At 40.2% G+C, this 23757-nt stretch overlaps 1 protein-coding gene across 1 annotated transcript in view; it reads right to left on the reverse strand.

The window, feature by feature from the left end:
• Positions 1-228: 228 nt before the first annotated feature.
• Ift56 (intraflagellar transport 56) overlaps positions 229-23757 on the reverse strand; it is a 52085-nt gene continuing 28556 nt past the window's right edge. Inside the window, exons 10-18 of the mRNA XM_034519603.2 lie at positions 23526-23581; positions 22675-22728; positions 21007-21070; positions 17553-17641; positions 16265-16348; positions 12673-12742; positions 5677-5783; positions 4034-4167; positions 229-2585 (exon numbers count right to left, since the gene is read on the reverse strand). Coding sequence (XP_034375494.1) covers positions 2474-2585; positions 4034-4167; positions 5677-5783; positions 12673-12742; positions 16265-16348; positions 17553-17641; positions 21007-21070; positions 22675-22728; positions 23526-23581 — 770 coding nt within the window. The 3' untranslated portion in view covers positions 229-2473. The remainder of the gene's footprint in view (positions 2586-4033; positions 4168-5676; positions 5784-12672; positions 12743-16264; positions 16349-17552; positions 17642-21006; positions 21071-22674; positions 22729-23525; positions 23582-23757) is intronic.

A 23757-nucleotide genomic window follows, 5' to 3' on the forward strand; every position in this document is an offset into this window, starting at 1 on the left:
GAAGACTACAGTTTAGTTTCCACCACTCACATCTGGCAGCTTACAACTGCCTGCAAGTTCAGCTCCAAGAGATCTGATGCCCTCTTCTGACCCGCAATCATGTACATATACCCATATACATACATATAATAACAAATATTTTAAAAATATAAGGTGGTAAGAGATAAGACACTCAGCTTGACCTTTAACCTCCACACGTGAGCACAGCTGCACAAACATAAACACATGTGAAAAGAACCAAAAAATATATTTTAATTTAAATATAGTACAGGGGTATGTGATTCTTTTGTAGTACAAAAATAATTGTAAAAGTGTTTTTCCATTTGTAAGCATACACTACAGATTGCTTTTAAATAGTACATTGATACTATAGACTGTATAAATTACATATTCCCCAGCCTGGCCCTTCTTCTCTGGGCTGTCATCTGTAGAGAACACAGTTATGAACCTCGACGCCCTGTCAAGACAATCAGAAACAATTATCCCTCCTAACAGAATTGCATGTGCTTCTCTTTAACTAGCCTTCATGTTTCTGTCTCAAGCCTGTAGATTAAAAACCTTAAAAAGTAATCTAATATTCTGCTGTTTGGAATAGATATCCTTCTGTCGAGGAAAATGTCAGAGAGACTACTGAATAGTAAACTCAGAAATTCTCATTGGGAAGTACATCACTGTGAATGAGTGTCTTTCAGAAATTAGGAGCTAGAACTGAACAGCCCTTTACTGGAAGATGTCAACAGTTCCTGGAAGGTGATCTGCCTTCCCATTCTGCTTCCAAGTATATAAAGCAAAAGTAAGTTCCATAAGAATGATTCACAGAACTATAGCAGGTTTGGCTGTATCTGATCCACCTAGCACCTTTGGCAAAGAGAACCAGGTACTACTAAAACAGTGGGAAGAGCAGAACAAGACAACAAGAAGCTCTGGCATAAGGAAATGGTGCAGCTTTGTTTCCTGCAGTCCTGTTAGACTAGTATTGTAACTTGTGCTTTGGACCAATCATATCTGAGCCTAATGTAAGAGATGACACACTGGCCATCTTAGAACACCTTGGAACTGGCCAACGTTGAAGGCTGTGTTCAGCCACTGGTCCTATTGCTTCAGTTGTTATACTCTGTACAGATTTCCCTCTCCTTTCTGTGCAGAACTGCCACCTGCAGCAGGAGGCTGGGGCAGGAGGAAGAATTTGTGGTGTTCCTAAAAATTCCCCCATCTCCTCCTTCATGCACTCTCTGCTCTATGAGGATGGGTTCTAGATTGTGTAACTCAGACTTACAGAAGAAAATTACAGAGCATACAAATAGGTAATCTGATACACAAAAAAGACGTGGGTCTGTTTTCTTAAAGTGGGATGTAAGCCAGACAATACTTTGTTGTAGAAGAAAGAAGTTTATGTGATGACAGCTCAGAGACATGAGGCTGAGGGAGAGGCTAGCCATTAGGAAGTCTCTTCAAAGAACCCTACTTTATAATTGTATCAATAAATCCTTACTACAGCATGTTCCTATGTGTGCAATATAAACAGGTATATTCTGGCAGTGGTGGCACACACCCTTGAACCCAGCACTTGGGAGGCAGAAGCAGGCAGATCTATGAGTTCAAGGCTAGCCTAGTCTACAGAGTGAGTTCCATGATAGCAAGGGCTACACTGAGAAACTCTGTCTCAGAAAAAAAAAATGTTATATATATATATGTTTCATGAAAATTTTCCCAGTCCTATGTTCAAAATTGATGTTCATTCAGCAGATACTAAGAACCTTGCCCTGGCTTTGTTTCCTAAAATACAAGGGAGACCCAACTCTGAAGCTTGCACACCTTCAGAGATACCAAGTTTTTCCTTTCACTCACCTTTTCAAAACCCAATACTCAGCTTGTCTCGCTGTAACAAGCTACGTAAGCAGCACTTTACTCGATGAGAGAATGGTCCTATAAGCTGACTATGTACTACTACCTGCAGTCTGGTAGAGGGCCTCATGGCCATCCTCAGAATCACACAGCTTGGGAAGACTTCTCCCAGGACTCAGTCATGGATGGGCTAATGTACAGGATGATGGCATATGATCAAATGATGGCAATTCTTTAGTATAAAAGTACTTGTCACTGAAGCTAGGAGAAAATGTCCTGAAATGTTAAGAGAGAGAGAGAGAGAGAGAGAGAGAGAGAGAGAGAGAGAGAACTATTATCTCTTCCTAAAAGCCAGTAAATTACATAAGAGTGTTCGGAATGATTCTGGAAGAAAAGCACCAGGGAAGCCCACAGTACTTTCACCAGTAGATTACATTGAGTGTCAGCAGACCAAGGAGATTTGTGCTGCCTGATGGCCAAGTCCACACATACCACCCACTCAACTTAATGCTCTAAGAGCAAAGAAGGAAATGTTAATCAAACAGGGTCCTGGATCGCATATTCAAGTACAGGAAAACAGTTCCAATTTGATGTGAGAGGAAGCTGGTCCTGGCCTGGGCTTGGCTGCTTAGATGGGCACTCTGTTCTCCTTGGCCCACTTCTTCATGATCCTGATGATATACTCCACTTGGGTGTTTCCTGTGCTTCTCAGTAAATGCAGCACTTCTCGGAGGGTCTCTCTGAGGAAAGGTTTTAAAGAACAATTTTTCTCAATAGAAAAGAAACCCTGGCAATCCCATGGCATTGTTCTACATCCCAGTGAGGCATGTGTGATGATCCTCCACTGGGCATAAGCCAATTATAAAGCTGCTAGTTTTCTAAGCCATGGCAATGGGTCGCTTCTTCAACAGATTTGTTCAAAAGGGTTTAAATATACTAGGGTTCAAATATACTTATAATATAAATGAGAATAGCAGTAAGAACCAAAACTTGGTGAATGCCCAGCATTTACACTTTAACTAACTAAAACATGTTTTAACTTAAAAACATTTTGCACTATGCAGGTCTCTGAGAAAGACAGAAGGAGGTGTCAGATACCTTGGAGCTGAGCTTACACTTACAGGTGTTGGGAAACGCCCGACACACGTGCTGGGATTCAAACTGTAGCCCTCATGACTGAGCAGCAAATGCTCTTAACCACAAACCACCTCCAGCCCCAGGTTAAAATTTATTATAATTAAAGCTTGGATTTTAGGTGAGGCAGGCTGAAGCTTCCCTGTTGTCTCATTAGAACTTTGGCAACTGCCTGTGGATCTGCTCCCCTTGTGGTCTTGTGTTCTATTCCTTTTCTCTCTGAGGAACCTCCTGCACCTGACTAAATGCTTGTATTCAGGATTATACACAAGCACAAAGCAGGAAGTAAATTTTAATAATTTGCTTGCAAAATTATTACAGTTTTCTATCCATATGCATTAAGCAATAAATATACTGCCATGGAACTATTTTTATAACACTAAATTAATGAATTAGTTTTAGCCCAGGTTGCCTTTGCTGGCCTTGAGTCCACTATTTTGCTTCAGGCTCCCAAGTGCTAGGAATTTACTTTCAAGTATTTTAGTTTTTATTCACATAGAACTATAATCCTCTTAGTTTTACATAATCAAATACCTTAGCATTTTCCAGGATACAAGAAAGCAGAAGCAATAAAAGAATTATCAACTAGGTCTATTCCATTTCTATTTTTTTAAGGCCTAAATTAGATAGCAGAAGGGCTTTTTACAGAGCAGAAATGTCAACGGCATTTGCTATGGAAATGGCTGTTCATCCAGGGCCAGATATAGACCTTGCCCTGGATTTAGAGGCTCTTGTATGCTTAGAGTCACTTGATTTAATAAAATAAGACATTTCTGGAAGAAAATGATCATATAGGCAATGCTAACATCTCAGTGTTTCTACCTTTAAGATTTCTGCACCAGGGGCAGATGGACAGAGGCAGTTCTTTTTTTTTGGGGGGGGGGGGGTCAAGACAGGGTTTTTCTGTGTAGCCCTGGCTGTCCTGGAACTCACTCTATAAACCAAGCTGGCCTTGAACTAAGAAATTGCCTGCCTCTGCCTCCCAAGTGCTGGGATTAAAGGCGTGCGCCACCACTGCCTGGCTAGAGGCAGTTTTGCCCATTTGTTTACTTACTTGGGTTCTCTCCCAGCTAAAATCATCTGGAAAATGCCCACACAGGCACCCCTCTTGCCTTCCCAGTATTCAGGGTTGGGATCCAGCCTCTCTAGGACATCAAAAGCTTTGGCTGAATAGTAGAACTGGCCCATCTGCAGAAAAGAAGGCATGGTGGTAGCATTGACATTTAGTCAGAGGTGGGATGGAATGAAACATGCAGAATACAGAACAGAATGGGATAAAACAAATGTACAGTTTCTTTTTGGCATAGCAGTTTAGGTACATTTCAATTCCTAGCTAAAACAAGAGAACAACAGTTTAAATGCACAGGTTCATTTAAAGCCACCTGCCCTTACTTTCAGTGATAGAACATTTTGTCTAATACTGTTGAATTATGATGTCATCAAGACATTTGCTGTTTCTTCTAATTCTATTCTACTCTAGTGAGAAATTGACAGCTGTCTTGAATTAGATATTTTTTAAGTTTCTTCAATACACTACACTAACCAGACCATATTCAACTCAAAATCTTTCCCTGATTGTCCTAGATTCTAAGTACACAATCTCTTAATTCATTTTGCAGACATCTATTCCAAAGACTCAACACATTTCCTTAGCTTCACAGAACATGCTGAGCACAACTGAAATCTGCCTAGGTGGGTTTCTTGTGTTGGCTCTTAAGGCTGTAAATTACTGGGTGATACTCTTCACTCTGTGGGTTTGGTTACTCCTCCAGCCTACTACTCAGCCACTGACAAGTTCCTTAAGAAACTTATGTAGAGGAATTTTAATCCAGCAACATGGCTGCTCTGGCAATGGATCACATGCAAAAATGATCTGGCCAGAATACAGACACACCCTAGATTACAATATGATTTGGCTGGAATACTGACATGTCCTTAATACACACATTTAATCCCTAAAATGGAAGTTAAGATTAGTTTGTAGAAGGATGCAGCCATGTTTGAAAATGACAACTAATTGAGAGGCAGACAAAGTGATGAATCAGAAAAAGATTTAACGATGAGTCAGAAAGGATATGTCCCACTCTCACAAGAATAGTACATCAGTGAGAGGCTATTAAAGAGCAGTTCAGGGAGAAAGAATGAGCTAGACACAGGTAGTGTGGTGTGGTGTGTGTGTATGGCAGTCTTAAAGGGAAAATTTTATAGGTTGTAGAGAAAACAAGCTAGACACAGGTGAAGACATAGTGAGCCAGTGAATAAAAAGGATCCAGAAGTTTAGGACATATTGCCAAAGTTAGTATGAGGCCAAGCAGAGCAATTCATTCAGAAGCTGAGAGAAGCCAGATTGAATCAGTCAACTTGGTAGGCCAGATTTTATGGAGGTTAGAAGTTTCCAGGCCCATACAATCCCTTATCCTGTCTTTCTGCCTACTTCCCAAGTGCTCTTCCTCTTCTCAGGGTCTTCACATTTCTTCACAGTATGTAATCCAGCACATACATAGAGTGGTGTGTGAAACATGCACAGCTTACTATGTGTGAATACAAGTGGATCAACCATCCAGGTCCACACGCTGTGACAAAACAAGATCTTCTAGCAGATTCCTTCCAATAGCTGACCACTCTCTTGAACTATTATTTAGCTGATGCCATGTGATGCTTGTCCTCAAGTTTCCCTTTCCTGTCACCCAAACTCACCTTGTAACAGTCATTCGCAATGAGCTGTAAGAGGCTGAAGGACTCGCCAGAGGTTTCCATCTTAAGATAAAGTTCCCAAGCTAGTCTTGGTTTCTTATTCATAATATCTGCAAAAGAAAATGATTGTGTTAGTATTTATTTATGATAGTGCCTCAGGATATTAACCAAAGATGTTCTTCACCTCCAGCCGTGAGCCTCTCAAGTGATGAAATTATAGGAGTGTGCCACATTCCCGGCATTTTTTAAACGTTAATTTTTATTTGTGTGAATGTGTTTGTGCCCCTGAAGGCTGAAGAGGGCACTGGATTCCCCTGGAGCTGGAGGAACAGGAAGCTGTGAGCTGCCTGGGTGCTGGGATCTGAATTCTGTTCCTCTGCAAGATCAACCAGCATTCTTAACCACTGAGCCATCAATCATTTCAGCCTCCAGGCTTAGGCTTTTTAAATGTATAAGAAATAACTCCTGCACTGTGCCATTCTATGGACTTGGATTTATATACAAAATACCGGTAAAATACCTCTCACATGGAAAGCTTGCAATGTTGCCATCTAAATGGTTTCTTACCAGAATTAGGGCAAACCTAAAATATTTAAGATATACATACTTATCTTTGAGACCGAGTTAAGTTCTAGAAGTTCTCACTTTGCTAAAGGGTATAGTCAGCATTCATTCACTCCTGCACACAGGCCCGCACTCACTGCTGACCAAGTGTTTGGTCTACACCTGTAATTCCAGCTTTAGGGAGATTAAGGCAGTGGGACCCAGGAGTTTAAGGCCAACCTGGGATATAGAGTGAGACTTTGTCTCAAAGTACTACCAGCACCACCAACAAAAAGAATATTCAATTGCTAAAATGGTCCTGAAACTGTAAAAACATAGTGATCATTTTAAAGACAGCTTTAAAATTTTTACTTATCATTGTATGTGTTTGTTGTGTGTTTGGGAAGGAGGGGACTATGTCAGGCTGCATGTATGATGGCCAGAGAATAAATGTCTGTTCTCTTCTACTTTTATGTGGTTTCCAGGAGACAAGTGCTTACTTGAGTCATCTTAGTGGCCCCTGGGGCATATTTTAAATCTAACTGGATTGTAACTAGTCTATGCAAGGGATTATGTAGACACAGGCCTGACACTTGTGCCCAGGTGAGACACCACATACAGACCTGAACCCCAACCTCTTTCCTTCACTGTGATGCTTCCCTTTTTAATATCTAATTTTAACTTAGTGAATCAGCTCTGTTGTGCCCTGTTGTCATTTTTTAATTTTGTTTGTTTATTTATTTATTTTTTTTTTGAGATGGTTTCTCTGTAGCTTTGGCTGTCCTGGAACTTGATCTATAGACCAGGTAGACCTTCAACCACAGAGATTGTCTGCCTCTACCTCCCAAATGCTGGGATTAAAAGTTGTATGGTCATACCACCCTGCTTATTTTTTTTTTTTTATTTTTTTCACCCACAGAATCAACTAACCTGGGTTCATAGAGGCTCACAGAGACTGAGATGACAATCAGGGAGCCTGCATGAGTCTAACTTAGGCCGTCTGCATATATGTTATGGTTGTATAACTTGGTCTTCTTGTGGGACTCCTACCAGGAGGGCTAGGGGCTGTCCCTGAATCCGTTTTTTTGCTTTTGGGACTCTTATCCTCCTACAGGGTTACCTTATCCAGACTTAATATGAGGGGAACTGCCTAGTCTTATGGTAGCTGTCTGATGTGGATGCTGGGAACCAATCAAGTTCTCTGGAAACACAGAGAACACTCTTGACTACACTATTGTCTCTCTAGTCCAGATTAGCTAAAAAACAAAACAACAACAAAAAACCATAAGGCAACAAAAAACACAAAAATATTCATTCTGTAGCCATGGATGGCCTAGAACTCAATATGTAAAATAGGATAGCTTTGAACTCAAAAAAATATGGCTCCCTATATCTCTCAACCAGTCAGTATCTCAGACTGACCACAAACTCATCATGTAGCCAAAACTAACTGTGCAGCTAAGGATGGCCTTGCACGTGTGATCTTTCTGACTTCTGCTTAAGTAGTGCTGGTTTTTTTGTTTTTATTTTCTTTTTTTAATTGGCATTCTCAAAGAACATAAGAAGACCTATAGTTGCAGGTCTCCTGGTGTCAGCCTCCTGAATGCTTTAGTATTCAGTATTGTTTTATGTTATCTAATATGGGTTCACTCTACCCACAGCTGGATAAGACGGATCTCCGCTCTTTGTTTTATTCATGCTTTGTTTACTTTTCCCTCACATTTTTTCTGTAGCTCAGACTAATTACTAGTCTTACTTGTTTATTTCCCTCTGTCCTACCATTAGTAACTAGTACCTTGGCAAACAATGTACTACTTTTGTTCCTTTATGCCACTAAAATGATTAGAATTGAAGAGGCAGTTGCTTTTGACTGACACTTGCTGCATTTTCACGATAGGCATATCCATATGTTAGAGTTGTTTCTTCAGTTAATATTCTAATAATAGAGCAGAGCTGGAGAATGGGCTTGGTGCTCAGAGCATGTGGTCTGAGGATTTAGCTACTGAGCTACACTTTAGAACCAGAATAAATGAAACAGCACCTCAACTCTACAACAATCTAGTCCCTCTTAAACATGGGACATACTTTCACTGAAAGAATATAACTGATTGAAAACGAAATCCAACAAAAACCATAAGCCCAGGTGTGCAAATCCCAATGCTGGGCCAAGTGTGGTGCCTTTAATCTCATCACTTGGGAGGTAGAGCAGGTGGATCTCTGTAAACGTGAGGCCAGAGGCTATCTATAGTAACCATCTGGTCTATATAAAGTGAGTTCCAAGACAGCCAGAGCAACAAAGTGAGACTCTCTCAAAACAAAACAAAACAAAACTGCAAAAGTACGTCTCAATGTAGAAACAAAAACCCTGAAAATTTAAAACAATATGACTACTCTACAAATCAATAATTTTATAGTAATAGAGTCCATGAGAGTGAAAGTGAATGAGGTGAAATCCTAGACAAAGAATTCAAAAGAATAAACATGAGAACATTTACTGAAATCAATGAGGACATGAATAATCATCTGAAATCAAAGAAAACATAAATAGCCGACTAGAGAAATCAGTATAAGGGGCTGGAAAGATGACTCAGTGGTTAAGAGAACCGGCTGCTTTTCCAGAGGGCTCAAGATTCTGTTATGTGAAACCACATAGTGACTCACAACTGTCTGTAACTTCAGTTCCAGGGGATCCAATGCCCTCTTCTGGCCTCCCCAGGGACTACATTCACAGAGTGTACATATCCATGAACATAAAAGAAAAACAAAGATTAAAAAAAGACATACATTGTTAAAAAATAAAATTAAAGTCAAAATATGAAAAGGAATTTATAAAAAGAAATACTGATAAAACTTAACTTGAAATTTTGTAAGTGTAAGTCATACAAAAATTCAGTGGAAAGCCTCACCAATAGAATGGATCAAGTGGAAGACAGTATCAGGACTGGGGGAGAATGCAGATGAATGTGATAGCTAATCTCAGTTATCAACTTGACTCTATGGAATCAACTAATGCCCAAGATTTTGAGCATGCCTCTGAGGCATTTTCTTATTTGGATTATTTGAGGCCACAAGACTCACTCTAGATGTAGGTTATGCCTTTGGGTAGCAGCATATATAAAAGCACTCAAAAAAGGAAGTGTTTGCTTTTCTTACTTGCTTGCCCTCATTCTCACAGACAAGTTCATCTGTCCCATTGCTGAAGAATTTCTTTGCCATGTATTAGAACTAACTTCTTTGGGATTCCAACATAGATTAAAGATCAGCAGCTCTCCAGGAATTCTTAGGGCTCCAGTGCCAGATTGGGAGAATGCTGAAATATCCAGTCTTGGGGACAGAACAACTACCAGATTTTAGCCTTTCTATCATGAAACAGCCATTGTTGGAGTACCTGGAACCTACCCTGTAAGCTATTATAGCAAATCATATGTGTGTGTGTTTGTGTGTGTATGTGTGTGTACATTCTCTCACTACTGTTTTGTTAGAGAACCATGATTAATATAGTGACCATTCATATAACAATAAAAATAAAGTATTAATAAATGATGGAAAATGAGATATATGGGACATAATTAAAAGACTTAATAATGATCCATGGGCATAAAACAGAGACAATAAAGACAAAGGAATGAGCCCATGGGGCTCTAAAATCTCAGTTACAAAAAAAAGGGGGAAGTTATATACTCCTTTACTACAAAATTTTATTTTGAATTTTTGGAACTTGGATGCCAAGGGATTCTCTGCTTATAAATGAATTGGATCATGGTCTGGCAAGGAGCAAAAGTATGGTTAGGCTGATGATCATTGCTGGTGATGTTGCTCTCATAATTCTTAGAGCCAGTGCTACTATTTCTGCATTAGCTTTAACACAAGAGGTACAAATATCTAGTTTTGTTAGTCATCTTGCACAAAATTGTAAGACCCCAAAGGGCTGTTATGCCCTGGCTGAGACTTTCTGTGTGCTGCTGTCTACAAAGTAACATTCTGCATTTTTTCTAAGAACAAAATATCCTGTTGAAGGATGATTCCCCAGGAAGGGAATTTACACCTGACATCCTATTGCCCTCCAGATGAGTTCCTGTTTTTTCTTGAGTTTGTGTTTTTCCTTCCCTGACTTGGTGTATATATTGAACCTGCCCAGTAAAAGCATTGGCATTCTCTCACAGTGAATGACCCGAGTCTGAGTTGTTCTTTAATCCCCCAGACCTATGCCAGAGCTCGGTACTGTGGGCAGCACCAGCGCTGTCAGAAAATGTAACCAATGCCCTAGGCATACAAAAGGATTTGGATAGATGGCTAGAACAAAGAATTGACACATAATATTATCATAGTGCAGACCATAGGAGATGAGGTACAAGGAATGGAAGTCAGAAGCCATTTGGAATGTCATGCTTGATATCTATGAATCTGTATGACTTCAAAATGTATAACGAGAGTCAGAATAACTGGACCAGAGGAAAAAGACACCTTCGAGGTATATGGCAAAATACTAATACTACATTAGATTTATTAGCCCTGCATAAGGAGGTTGTGAATTAAAGAAATGCAAAGACTTTGTCTTTTGGTGCTGCTAGCATTGCAAATGATATTCTGAAAAACTTACAGGCCATTTTCCCCTCATAGTCCTCATTTACTTCTCTCTTATTGGGAGTAGCAGGACTTGGCTTTATGAGGCTTTTATGGCATGTCCATTACCTGTTCTTTTGAGAGGAATCATCAAGCTTTTATAGATGTCAGAGCAGAGTTACATAAATTCAAGCTCCAATGTTTTCCCTAGCAGAAGTTGTTAGTCAGTGACAGGTAAGATTATCTTGAAAACCTTCTCAACCTAAGACATACCATAAATACAAGATTATTCCAGTGCCAATGACGGGTTTTTGGATGGCAACCTAAGACAGACACAACTTTCTGCTCCATGACTGATAAGATGTAAATAAAAACGACAAGATTATCTCAGAGGTGGATCAACCTAAGACAGGGCATGAAGACTAGGATTCATGTGCCAATGGCAGGTAAGGTTTATACTTCTTGAGGGAATGCCTAAGACAGCTAGAGTCTTTGTGCACCAATAGCTGAGACAGCTTTGGCTTGTATAGATAAAAAAAAAGGGGGGCATGTGGGGAACACATCCAGAGTTAACTTTGGCTGACTTCTTGCTTATGATTAATCATAAATTAGTCTGCCAACATTTGTTGTTTTTAGTTAAGACATGAGTTATATCCTACCAAGTTTCTTCGCTTATGCATATGTCCTTGAGAAACTGTAAGGAAATAGCCTTAGCCAAACATAGATATTGTGTACCCATATAAGCATTTTTGGTCATTGTTTAACTTCCTGGAATTGGTCATGTTTGTGTTGCTTGCCTTTAAAAGACACTGAGAAAATACACTCATTGCTGGCATGGTATTGACCAGCAGCTCTCCCATATCTGTCTCTTGCATCTTCTTTCTGCCTTTACTATTATCATCCTCATTCGCCCAGTTGTGGTTCCCAAGTTGACTGACTGGCTGGCTCTGGCAAAACTTTTAGAACACCAAGAAGACAGGACCAGAAAATAAGCTCCTAAGTCACTAAGTCCTAAGTGACTAAGTCCTAAATTACAGTTAAAACACTAAGCATAACAGAGAACTATACTATGATTCTAGGTCTTCACACCATGGACACTTGCCCACTCGTGTTTATTCTGCACGACTTATAATAATCAAGCTGGGGAATTAGCCCACCAACATATGAATAGATCACACACACACACACACACACACTGGATATAAAGAACCATAATATTATATTCAAGAAACATGCACAACTTGAGAATATTATATTAACATATGAAAACTTAGAAAAATGAATTCTTCTCTCATTTTCTCTCATTTTGAATCCCAGATCTTCTACAGCTTCACAAGACCATTTCTCCATAAGCTATGAAAGCTGGAGAGAGATGGTAATGGAGTATATTGTGGAAGGGCATGTGTGTGGGGATGGTCAAGGAATGTGATAAACTTGAAGTTGTCTTGTTGAAAGCTGGCACTGTGTACAACTGATATGTGCAAAAAACTGATAAAAGAAAAATATGACTTATTAAAGGTTATCAATGAACAAAAATTATATTCTGACGTTCCCAGTTTTGGGCTTGAAAAATAAAAAAGGCAACATCAACGTGACAGCATCAGCCCTTCAGTGACACTGCAGAGTCTGGAAGCTTTAATAAAGCTAAGAACCTGGCATCTTTCTGCAGTAGCAGCAGTATGTCAGTGTGGAATGGTGGAACTAATCACAGGCAGTTACACATCACATTCACATGGCAGCTCTTACCGAGGAGTATAAATAACCCTTAATCACTGTCTACTCATCCTACAGAAAACAAAGAAGTGTAGAAAATGCTTAATGTGATTTCCAAACAGATTACATGATAGAAAGAAAAATAGAACTCATGTCATGATGTTGAAAAAGAAAACTTACAGCAGCGAGCTAACCAACTAAGGTAAATGTAATCATTTTTCAGTTTCTCACTTTGGATCAAGAGGAAAACCTATGAGAGAAAAGAAATAAACATAAGGCTGAATATACAATAAAAATAGACATTATCAACTAGACCAGTCTGTTGAGACTATAGTCTTATATTTTAATAGTAAAACTGAAGCATTAAAGGAAAAATTAATGATTATAAAATCTATGTTTATTGACACTATACTTTTTAAAGTATTTACTTTTTATTTATGGGCATGCATGTGAACCTGCTTGAGTGTATATACACCATGAACATGCAGGAACCCACAGAGGATAGAAGAGGTATCAGATGCCCTTGAATTTGGATTATAGGCAGTTATAAGCCACCACATAGGTGCTGGGAACTAAACCCTAGTCTTCTGCAAAAACAGTAAGTGCTCTTAATAGCTGAGCCACTTCTACAGATTGATATTGGACTTTGTAATGTAAACCATAATGAAACAAATTAAAATTATTTATTTACTCTGTATGTGTCGCTTTGTGTGTGTGTGTGTGTGTGTGTGTGCATAAGAGAACATGGAGAATGCAAATTGAATTGATCCATTCTTATCTGCTTGTACAAAGCTCAAGTCCAAGTGGATAAAGGACCTTCACATAAAACCAGATACACTGAAACTAATAGAAGAGAAGGTAGGGAAGAACACTGAATACTTGGGCACAGGGGAAAAGTTCCTAAACAGAACACCAATAGCTTATTTTCTAAGATCAAGAATTGACAAATGGGACCCCATAAAATTGCAAAGCTTCTGTAAGGCAAAGAACACTATCAATAGGACAAAACAGCAACCAACAGATTGGGAAAAGATCTTAACCAATCCTACATCCGATAGAGGGCTAATACCCAATATATACAAAGAACTCAAGAAGTTAGACTCCAGACAACCAAATAACCCTATTAAAATGGGGTACACAGAGAAACCCTGTCTCCAAAAACCAAAAAAATGAGTTACAGAGCTAAACAAAGAATTCTCAATTGAGGAAACTCAAATGGCCGAGAAGCACCTAAAGAAATGTTCAGCATCCTTAGTCATCAGGGAAATGCAAATCAAAACAACCCTAAGATTCTACCTCACACCAGTCAGAATGGCTAAGATCAAAAACTCAGGTGATAGTAGATGCTGTCAAGGATGTGAAGAAAGAGGAACACTCCTCCATTGTTGGTGGGATTGCAAGATGGTGCAACCACTCTAGAAATCAGTCTGGCAGTTCCTCAGAAAATTGGACATAGTATCACCTGAGGACCCAGCTATACCACTCCTGGGCATATACCCAGAAGATACTCCAACATATAACAAGGACATATGCTCCACTATGTTCACAGCAGCCATATTTATAATAGCCAGAAGCTGGAAAGAACCCAGATGTCCTTCAACAGAGGAATGGATATAAAAAAATGTGGTACATTTACACAATGGATATTACTCAGCTATTAAAAACAATGAATTCGAGAAATTCTTAGGTAAATGGATAAAATAAGAAAATATCATCCTGTTGGGCGGTGGTGGCGCACGTCTTTAATCCCAGCACTTGGGAGGCAGAGGCAGGAGGAGTTCTGAGTTCGAGGCCAGCCTGGTCTACAGAGTGAGTTCCAGGACAGCCAGGGCTACACAGAGAAACCCTGTTTCGAAAAAACAAACAACAACAACAAAAAAAAAAAAAAAAAAGAAAAGAAAACAAAAAAAAAAAAAAGAAAAATCATCCTGCATGAGGTAACCCAATTACAAAAGAACACACATGGTTTTCACTCACTGATAATTGGATATTAGCCCAGAAGCTTGCAATACCCAAGATTCAACTCACAGACCACATGAATGAAGAAAGACCAAAGTGTGAGTGCTTCGGACCTTCTTAGAAAGGGGAACAAAATACTTATGGGAGCAAATACGGAGACAAAGTGTGGGACAGAAACTGAAGGAGGGGCTATCCAAAGATTGTTCCACCTGGGTATCCATCCCATGTGCAGTCACCAAAAATAGACAGTAATGTGGATGTCAGGAAGTGCATGCTGACAGGAGCCTGATATAGCTGTCTCCTTAGAGGTCTGCCAGAGTCTGACATATACAGAGGCAGATACTCACAGCTAACCATTGAATTGATCATGGTGTTCCAAATAGAGGAATTAGAGAGAAGACTGAAGGAGCTGAAAGGGTTTGTGGCCCCATGGGGAGAGCAACAATACCAACCAACCAGAGCTCCCAGGGTCTAAACCACCAGCCTGAGAGCACACAGGAAGGGGCCCATGGCTCCAGCTGTATATGCAGGGGAAGATGGCCTTGTGGGGCATAGGTGAGAGAGGAGTTCCTGGGTCCAGTGAAGGCTGAACGCTCCATTGTGGGGGAAATTGTGGGTGGGGAGGGTGGATGGGGGCATATCCTCATAGAAGCAGGAGGATGGGGGAGGGAATAGGGGATTCCTGGGTGGGGAAGAAATGGGGAAAGGGAATTACATCTGAAATGTAAATAAAATATCCAATAAAAAAAAAGAAACTGGCTTAGGTGAAGAATGTGGATAGGTGAGAGAGGTGAGAGAGGAGGTCCTTGGTCCCATGAAGTCCGGATGCTCCAATATGGGGGAATTTGAGGGTGGAGAGGTGGAAGTGGGTGGGTGGGTGGGGGCACATCCTCATAGAAGCAGGAGGAGAGTGGATGGGATAGGGGGTTCCTGGGTAGGAAGGGAATGGGGAAAGGGGATAACATCTGAAATGTAAATAAAATATCTAATAAAGAAAAGAGAGAACATGTGTAACATGATATGCATTTGGAGGTCAGAGGGCAATGTTCAGAAGCTGGTTCTTGCTGCTGCAGTGCTGTATACTTGAGGCTAGCTGCCCTGTAAGGTTCCAGGCAGTTCTCCTGTTCCTGCCTCCCATCTACAAGAGTCCTACCACAGCCAGCTTTTTATGTAGGTTCTAGGGATGAGATTGGTCACCAGGTTTATGTAGCTAGCTCCTTAACCCACTGAGCCACCTCTCTGGACGCATTCTTTCAGGCTGGCCAGTCTGCTACTAAGTGCTGGGTTTATAGGAATGGGGGGGGGGGAGGGAACAAGGCTCTAGCCAAATCAGCCTTCAATAGTTCCTTAATCTCTTACTCTCTTACCCTCTTAATCTCTTACCCTCTTGCTTCTCTGTCTCCTCCCCACCCCCCTTCCTCTCTCTCCATGTGGTCATGGCCAGCCTCTACTTCTCTACTCCTGCTTCTCTGCCTCTCTGCCTCTCTGCCTCTCTGCCTCTCTGCCTCTCTGCCTCTCTGCCTCTCTGCCTCTCTGCCTCTCTCTCTCTCTCTCTCTCTCTCTCTCTCTCTCTCTCTCTCTCTCTCTCTCTCTCTCTCTCTCTCTCTCTGCCTCTACTACCCTCCTGGCTCCCCTCCCCATTCCCTCAATAAACTCTATTCTATACTTAAAAAAAAAGTTCCTTACCCTTTACCATTTATTTTAGTGAGAAGAATCCAAGGATGCTGTTAGATATGATCACAAATGCCTTTGAAAGCAAGCACCCTAATACTTGCCATCATTTTAAAGAGAGAGAAAAAAAGAAGGTACTCACCTCTTCACCCTCACTGGTATTGCCTGTTGCAGCTTTGGCTTGGGCATAATTAAAGTTAAAGATGTCATCATTATAGAAGTAACTCTGAAAAATGTACCAAGAACAGGCCACACTGAATATTAACATGTAAAATGTAAAATCATCAGCTATACTAACTAAACAGTCTTTCTTTCTTACAGTTTATTATTGCTGTGCACAATGCCACCCACCTCTAATCCCAGCACTCAAGAGGCAGAAGCAGACAGAAGAGATCTCTATGAGTTGAGGACAGCCTGCTCTACATGGTGAATTCCAAGCCAGCCAGGGTGACATAGTGAGACAAAAAATAAACCATTGTGCATGTGCCTCTCTGTGTGTGTGCATGTGTATGTAGCTATATGTGTGTATATGTGCAAATGTGTATGTATGTGTGCATGTGTGTGTATGTGTCTATATGCGTGTGTATGTTCATATGTGAATTTGTGTGTGCGTGTGTATGTGGCTATATGTGTGTGTGCATATGTGTATGTGTGTACATGTGTGCATATGTGTGTGTTTATGTCTGGTGGTAGTGGGGTAATAAGTGATGTGTGTGTAATGGTGCATGTGGAGGTCAAAGGACAATTTTGTGGTTCAGCTCTAGGTCTTTCCTTCTGCCTTTACCTAAGTTCAAGTCACCATGCCTGTCTGTCTGTCTGTCTGTCTCCCCTCTCCTCTCCTTTCCTTTTTTTTTGTTCTTTTCTTTATTTTCTTTCTTTCTTTCTTTTTTTTCTGCCACCATAGAAATAATCTTGAGGAATTAAGCCAGGTGTAGCATACACCTTTAATCCCCAAATTTGGGAGGCAGAGGCAGGTGTATGTCTGAGTTCCAGGCCAACCTGGTCTACAGAGTGAGTTCCAAGACAGCTAGAACAATAGAGAGAAACCTGTCTTTAAAAAAAATAATAATTAGATTAATTCCTTGATGCCATCAATCCTACCAGAGAAAAAGAGGCTATATAATATAATTTTTTTTGTGGGGGAGAAGTAACTGTGATTGGCCTTCAGTTCTTTTTTTATTGTCATTTTGAGACAGTCTCATTACGTAGCTTTGGCCAACTGGAACTTACTATACAGAGGCTGGACTTGAACTCACAGAGATCAACTTGCCTTTGCCTCTGCCTCCTGAGTGCTAGGATTAAAGGCATGCACCACCACCACATCCAATTGGGCTTCAAACTTGTAATTCTCCTTCCTACAACATAATTTCTATCTCACACTGCATGTAGAGTGTTTCACACATAAAGTCACAGAGATAATTCATACTGACCTTAAAAGAGTTGAGGTAAATCAAGACATCATCAAATTGTTTAAGCAGGAAGAAACAGGAAGCCATGCACTGCCTTCCTGGTATTGTATCTAAAATGGGGTTGACAAAAGGGGGAAGAAACCATGGAAATTCATGAAACCAGAAGGTGTCTTTAGTTAAAATTTGAGTCACTGTAGAATTTAGAAACAGGAACATAGTTGCACATGGTGGCACACACTTTTAATCCCAGCACTCAGGAGACAAAGGCACGTGGATCTCTGTGAGTTCAAAGCCAGCTTGGTCTATATAGTGAGTTCCAGGACAGCCACGGCTATATGGTAAAATCCTGTCTACAATAAAATACTGAATCTTAGGACCTTTTTCTAATTCCTGATTCTGAAAAAGTAAATTCTTCTGACCTCAGACTCTAGTGTCAACTCTCGAAGTACATAAGAAATGTATCTCCCGCAAGTATACTGATTTTGGTATTCCCTAGACTGCCTTATGAGACTTTGGTTTGTGTAACTTAAGACCTCAAGTCAATCAATGTGGTCGAGTCTCCATAGTTACCTCCATAGTTAACCTACCACTTCTAAGCTATAACAAGGCCACAATAGTATTCCATGAAGCTATCTGACTCTGACCTGGCCCAGCATTTATCTCTGATCTTATACTCCGATTTGAGATAGGAGCTGCTCGTATGACACCCCACCCACACCCGTGGCATTCTGAAGATTTCATGCTGCTGTTCAATGTTTATCATAGTCTGATGTTTATCATGATCTCTTCTGTATTATGTTCAAGGTCTGTCTGTCCCACACTGTAAAGCCCACAGGGGCAGGGATTCTTTTTTATTTGTGCTACATTCCCAAAGCTTAAGTAAGTTTTTGTCGTACAAATCAAAAAATAGAGAAAGGAAGTGCTAGTCAATAAATAGTGTTGGTGAAACATTTGTGAATCTTCAGTAGTGATTTTTTTTAAAAAGTTAACAATCAGTTCAGCAAGCACATTTTTTTTTTTTTTTTGCTATGTAGACTAGCCTGGCCTGGAACCCACAGAGATCCACCTGCCTCTGCCTCCAAAGTTCTGAAGACATGTGCCACCTCGCCCACCAGATTTAATTTTTTTTTAATAGAAAAAAGAGAGAGAGCAAGAGAAACTTAGTGTGGTGGTATATGCTAATAATCCCAGGACTTACATTTTATTTATTTATTTGTTTATTTACTTACTTACTCCTTTCTCCTCTCCCTCCCTCCTTTCTCCCCTCCCTCTTTTGGTTCATTTGAGACAGAATTTCTCTGTGTAACCCTGGCAGTCCTGGAACCCACTTTGTAGAGCAGGCTGGCCTCGAACTCATAGATCCACCTACCTCTGCCTCCTGACTGTTGGAATTAAAGACATATGCCATCATGCCCAGTACTCTGTCTCTTTTTAAAGATTTTATTTTTACTTATGTGCATGTGTGCAGATGCCCAGAAGCTAGAGTAGGGCATCAGATTCCCCTGTACCTAGAGAAACAGATAGTTGTGAGTGCTGGGAACCAAATTCTGGCCCTCTGCAAGAGTAATACATGCTCCTAACCACTAAACCATCTCTCTCTCTTTTTTAAATAGACTCATCATTGTTTTAACATTTAAAATATATTTTATTACATTTTTTTCTACATTTGAATTGTATGTGAGTGTGGCCATGAATCTGCATGGTGGACATGCAGAGGTCAGAGGACAAGTTGTAGAAGTTGTTCCTCCCTTTCTATCACGTGGGTTTTGGCAAACAATCTCAGGTCAGTAGGTAAAGACAAATGTAGTTACCTACTGACTCAGCTCACTGGCCCTTACTTTGTTTTTATTTTATTTTTATTATTAATCATTTTATTCATTTATATTTCAAATGATATCCCCCTTCCTGGTTACCTCTCCCCCATCCCCCATCCCATCCCCCTTCTCCCCATGCTGGGGCATCAAGCCTCTCTCCCCTCCAATTAATATCAGATAAGACTGGTCCTTATTTTTAATTTTTCCTTTTTTTATTATGTGTGACAAATGTGTGTATATGTATGATGTGTATGCATGTTTATCTGTGTATAGGTGTGTGTACAGTGGAATTCATGAGGGGTCAGAGGATAACCTTACATGTTCCATGCCTTCTACCTTGTTTGAGTCAGATTCTTTGCAGTTTGGCCATATATGCCCGGTAAACTTGTGGGGATTCTCCAGTCTCCACCCCCTTCTTGCAGCAGCAACACTGGGGTTATAGATGCTTACAACCATGTTTCTATGGCTGCTAGGGATCCAAACTCAGGTCCTCATGCCAATAAGTGCTTTACCACCAAGCCTTCTCCTCGATCTGGGACTACTTTTATAACCAACAAAATATGCTCTGAAGTTGGGCTTTGCCTGTAATCCCAGCACTTGTGAGCCAGAGGCAAGATGCTTATAAGTTCAAAGCCAACATAAGGAGTTGTTAAATACTTCATAAGAACATTTCATATTAAAACTAATTTATATTTACAACTCTCAGGAACTAAGAAGAAAATTTATTCCTGTTTATTTATTCTCTTATCACTTTTTTAAAAATTGTACTTATTTATTTTTTTATGTGCATGAATGTTTTGCTTAAACATATGTCTGTTTATCATATGTGTGCTTGGACCCCATGGAAACCAGAAGACATCAGTTTCCTAGGAGTGGTGTTACAAACAGTTGTGAGTTGTCATGTGGGTGCTAGGAGTTGAACCCAGGTCCTTTGTAAGAGCAAACAGTGCTTTTAACTGATGGACGAGCCATTTCTCTAACCTCACATCCATTTTTTTAAAACAAAGTTATTTGTATTTTAATTATGTGCACATGTGAGTGCAGGGGCCTGTGGAGGCCAGAAGGAAATATTGGATACCCCGGAGCTGGGCTTATGAGCAGGTATGAACCAACTGATGTGGGTACTAGGAATTGACCTTGAGTCATCTGTAAAAGCAGCAGATGTTCTTAACCACTGAGCTGTCTCTCCAGCCCTTTCTTATCCTCTTTTGCTGATATGTTCAAAAGGGAAAATGCTGATATTTTTCTCTTATTGTTGTGTTTATTTGTGTGTGTTGGTGTGTGTCTTTGTGTGTGTGTGTGTATGTGTGATTGTTGCAACAGAGTCTCCTGTAGCCCAGGCTGGCCTTCAGTGTGGAGCTAAAGATTTGTTTTTGAACTTCTAATTGTGCTGTCTCTATTTCCTGAGAGGTAGAATTATAGATACCAACTATCATGTCTGCTTAAAGTGGTGCTAGGGGTCAAACCCCAGGCTCCTGAGTGCTAGGTGATCAAGCTACAAAACGAACTATATCCTCAGCCCTCCTCTCCAATTCTCCTAACTTCTTGCTTCATAACAAGAAGTATAACATGTATCTCTAGACAGACAGACAGACTCCACCAGTCAATATTGTCCAACTACAAATATGAATTGTGTTCAAAAGGACAGATCATAGACATACCACATTCACTAGCTGATCCTCCTACCAACTGGAAAAACTGTTGAGCAATTTTCATATGATCCCTCTGCAAAACAGAACAGAACTAAGAGAGAGGCAGCAGGCACACATATTTCATTTATATTGTAGTTATGACCATAATGCATTTTCCTGTATGTCATTTAACATCCTTGTTATATCATGCTCAAATTCTTATTAGCACAGCAGCTAGAAAATGACAATTTAGAATTGTGTGAACACAGGTAGAATCATTTACAGAAAAAAACTCTAACCTCAAAATTCCACTCTAAAATCCGTGCATTAAGTAAATTTACACATTCAACAAATATGCAACTCTCTGTGTCTGAACTTTGTATAGGTGCTATAGACATAAGAAGAATTACTTACTAGACTCATTTATCTAAGCAGTAAGTATTTGCTGCCTACATAGAGAGACCCAGAGATGAAAGGTTTATTTATTGCATCCTTTGTGTCATGAAGAACTTAATACCTTAACATGGATAAGAACCTTAGTTTATCTATCTGTCTGTCTGTCTGTCTGTCTGTGTCCCTGCCTATCTGCCTATTGTTGAGAAAGGGTTTCACTATGTAACCTAGGCTGTCCTTGAACTCGGGATCCTCCTGCTTTGGCCTCCCAAGTGCTGTAGTCATAGGTGTGTGGAACCATTCCCAACTAGGAACAGCAGCCTAACTTTGAACTGCTTTTATAATTATAAGATGCTCCCCAAACATTGGGGAGATTGAGACAGAAAGATTGAAGATTTCTGTGAGCTCAAGGCCATCCTGAGAATATCGTATATTAGACCCTATCTAGAGAAACCAAAATTAAAATAAAACAAACAAAGAACAACAACAACAAAAGGCCAGGCAGTGGTAGCACCTTGATCCCAGAACTTGGAAGGCAGAGGCAGGAGGATCTTGTAGGTCAGCCTGGTCTACAGAGTGAGCTCCTAGACAGCCAGGGCTGCCCAGAGAAACCCTGTCTCCAGAAAAACAAACAAACAAACAAACAAACAAACAAACAAAAGAAAAGCTTTTGCTGGGCAGTGGTGGCGCACGCCTTTAATCCCAGCACTTGGGAGGCAGAGGCAGGCGGATTTCTGAGTTCGAGGCCAGCCTGTTCTACAGAGTGAGTTCCAGGACAGCCAAGATTATATACAGAGAAACCCTGTCTCAAAAAAAACAAAAACAAAAACAAAAAAAAAAAAAAAAAAGAAAAAAAATCTTTTTAGAAGAGATAAGGGTGTGTTTCTAGTACCTTAACAAAAGCTTTTCTAGAGAAAGAAGTTTCCCATGTTCTAGATGCCAAATCCATTGTGTTTGTCAGAAAAGAAATAACTGTATTACATTGGCACTCTTTTTAAGCAAAATAGCAAGTTTTATGGTTAAAGCTTTTTTTAAAAAAAAATCTGTACACAATAGAATTGTTTTTGCAAAGATTCTGAACTGGAGGTTTTAAAGAATCAAAGGAACTGAAGGATGTGACTCAGTGCAGGAATCTACCATGCAGAAGGGTCTGAGCCCTGGTAGCCCACCCCCCAACCATAAAGAAAAGGCCTGCAGAAGAAGCTGGTGAGCGTCAGCTTGTTACTGGTTGCACATCAGCATCTATTGTGGTCTTTACATAGCTAGAACTTTGCCAAGTATAAATTATCATGATTTCATACTTACTGAACCCATTTCCTGGCCAAGGGCTGCATTGACAACTCCCTTGAGGATATACTCCTGGGAAAACACAACCATACCAATCACAGTTACGTGGGCTTTCTTGTTGGCCCTTTGCACCAACTCTACTTCATATGCTGACTTGCTTTTCTTGGCTGTATCCTGGCTTATGAAAGGATGAGGAGTCTGGTTTGATTTCTAGAGGGCAAATGCCCATACAGCAGTTTATCATTGTAAAAGCTCAGTCTTAACTGAAATAATTCAGTGAGAGGCTGAATTTACTCAGTTGGCAAAGGGCTTGCCGTGTAACATAAGGACCCTAGTTCAATCCCCAGGACCCATGCAAGGAGACACTTGTAGTTCCAGTGCTGGGGAGGTGAAAACAGGCAGATTCCTGGGGCTTGATAGGCAAGCCAGCCTGGCTTCAGTCTTTTATTTAATGAAAGGGACGGGATGCTTTTTTTATACTTAGTATACACAGTGTTGGAGATACCATAGAGACACAATTCCTGAATGCAAGGAGCTAGCAACTTACTGAAGGAAAAAAGATAAGTTGCAGACACTTAGAGAGCAGCTGTTCATTCATTATAATTACAGATTTCATTTTTTAGAACAGATTTAATATTTTCAAAGTTTAGACCTTTTAGGGAATCAAATACTAAGGGATTTGAGCTACACTTAAAAAAAAAAAAAAGCCTACACATTCATTCTCATCCTAAAGTCACACAAAACCATCAACATATGCGGTCTCCTTGATCCTACAATAGGAGCCTTCTCTGCCACAGCTTACAGCTGTGTGTCTGCAGTGCTGATCTCCATAGCACTTGTTCTAAAAACTGTATGGCACCTCCAGTTACCTGAGGTGTAGTAGGTTCCAGATCCTTGATTAAATTATAGGCTTCCTGCACATCATCTGCAATGTAAGAAGTTAGTTGTTACATGGGCTTGTGTTTCAGCAAAACTCTCGTAAGCACTCACTAGAAAGTTGAGAGTTGCAGTATTCAGACTCGTACAAAATAGGGCTGAGGGAGGGAGCAGGTTAGTAATAGACTGCTTTTACAGCAGGTGCAAGGCTGCACACACACACAC

The sequence above is a fragment of the Arvicanthis niloticus genome, chromosome 15 (assembly GCF_011762505.2).
Source record: "Arvicanthis niloticus isolate mArvNil1 chromosome 15, mArvNil1.pat.X, whole genome shotgun sequence".
Classification (NCBI taxonomy): Eukaryota; Metazoa; Chordata; class Mammalia; order Rodentia; family Muridae; genus Arvicanthis; species Arvicanthis niloticus.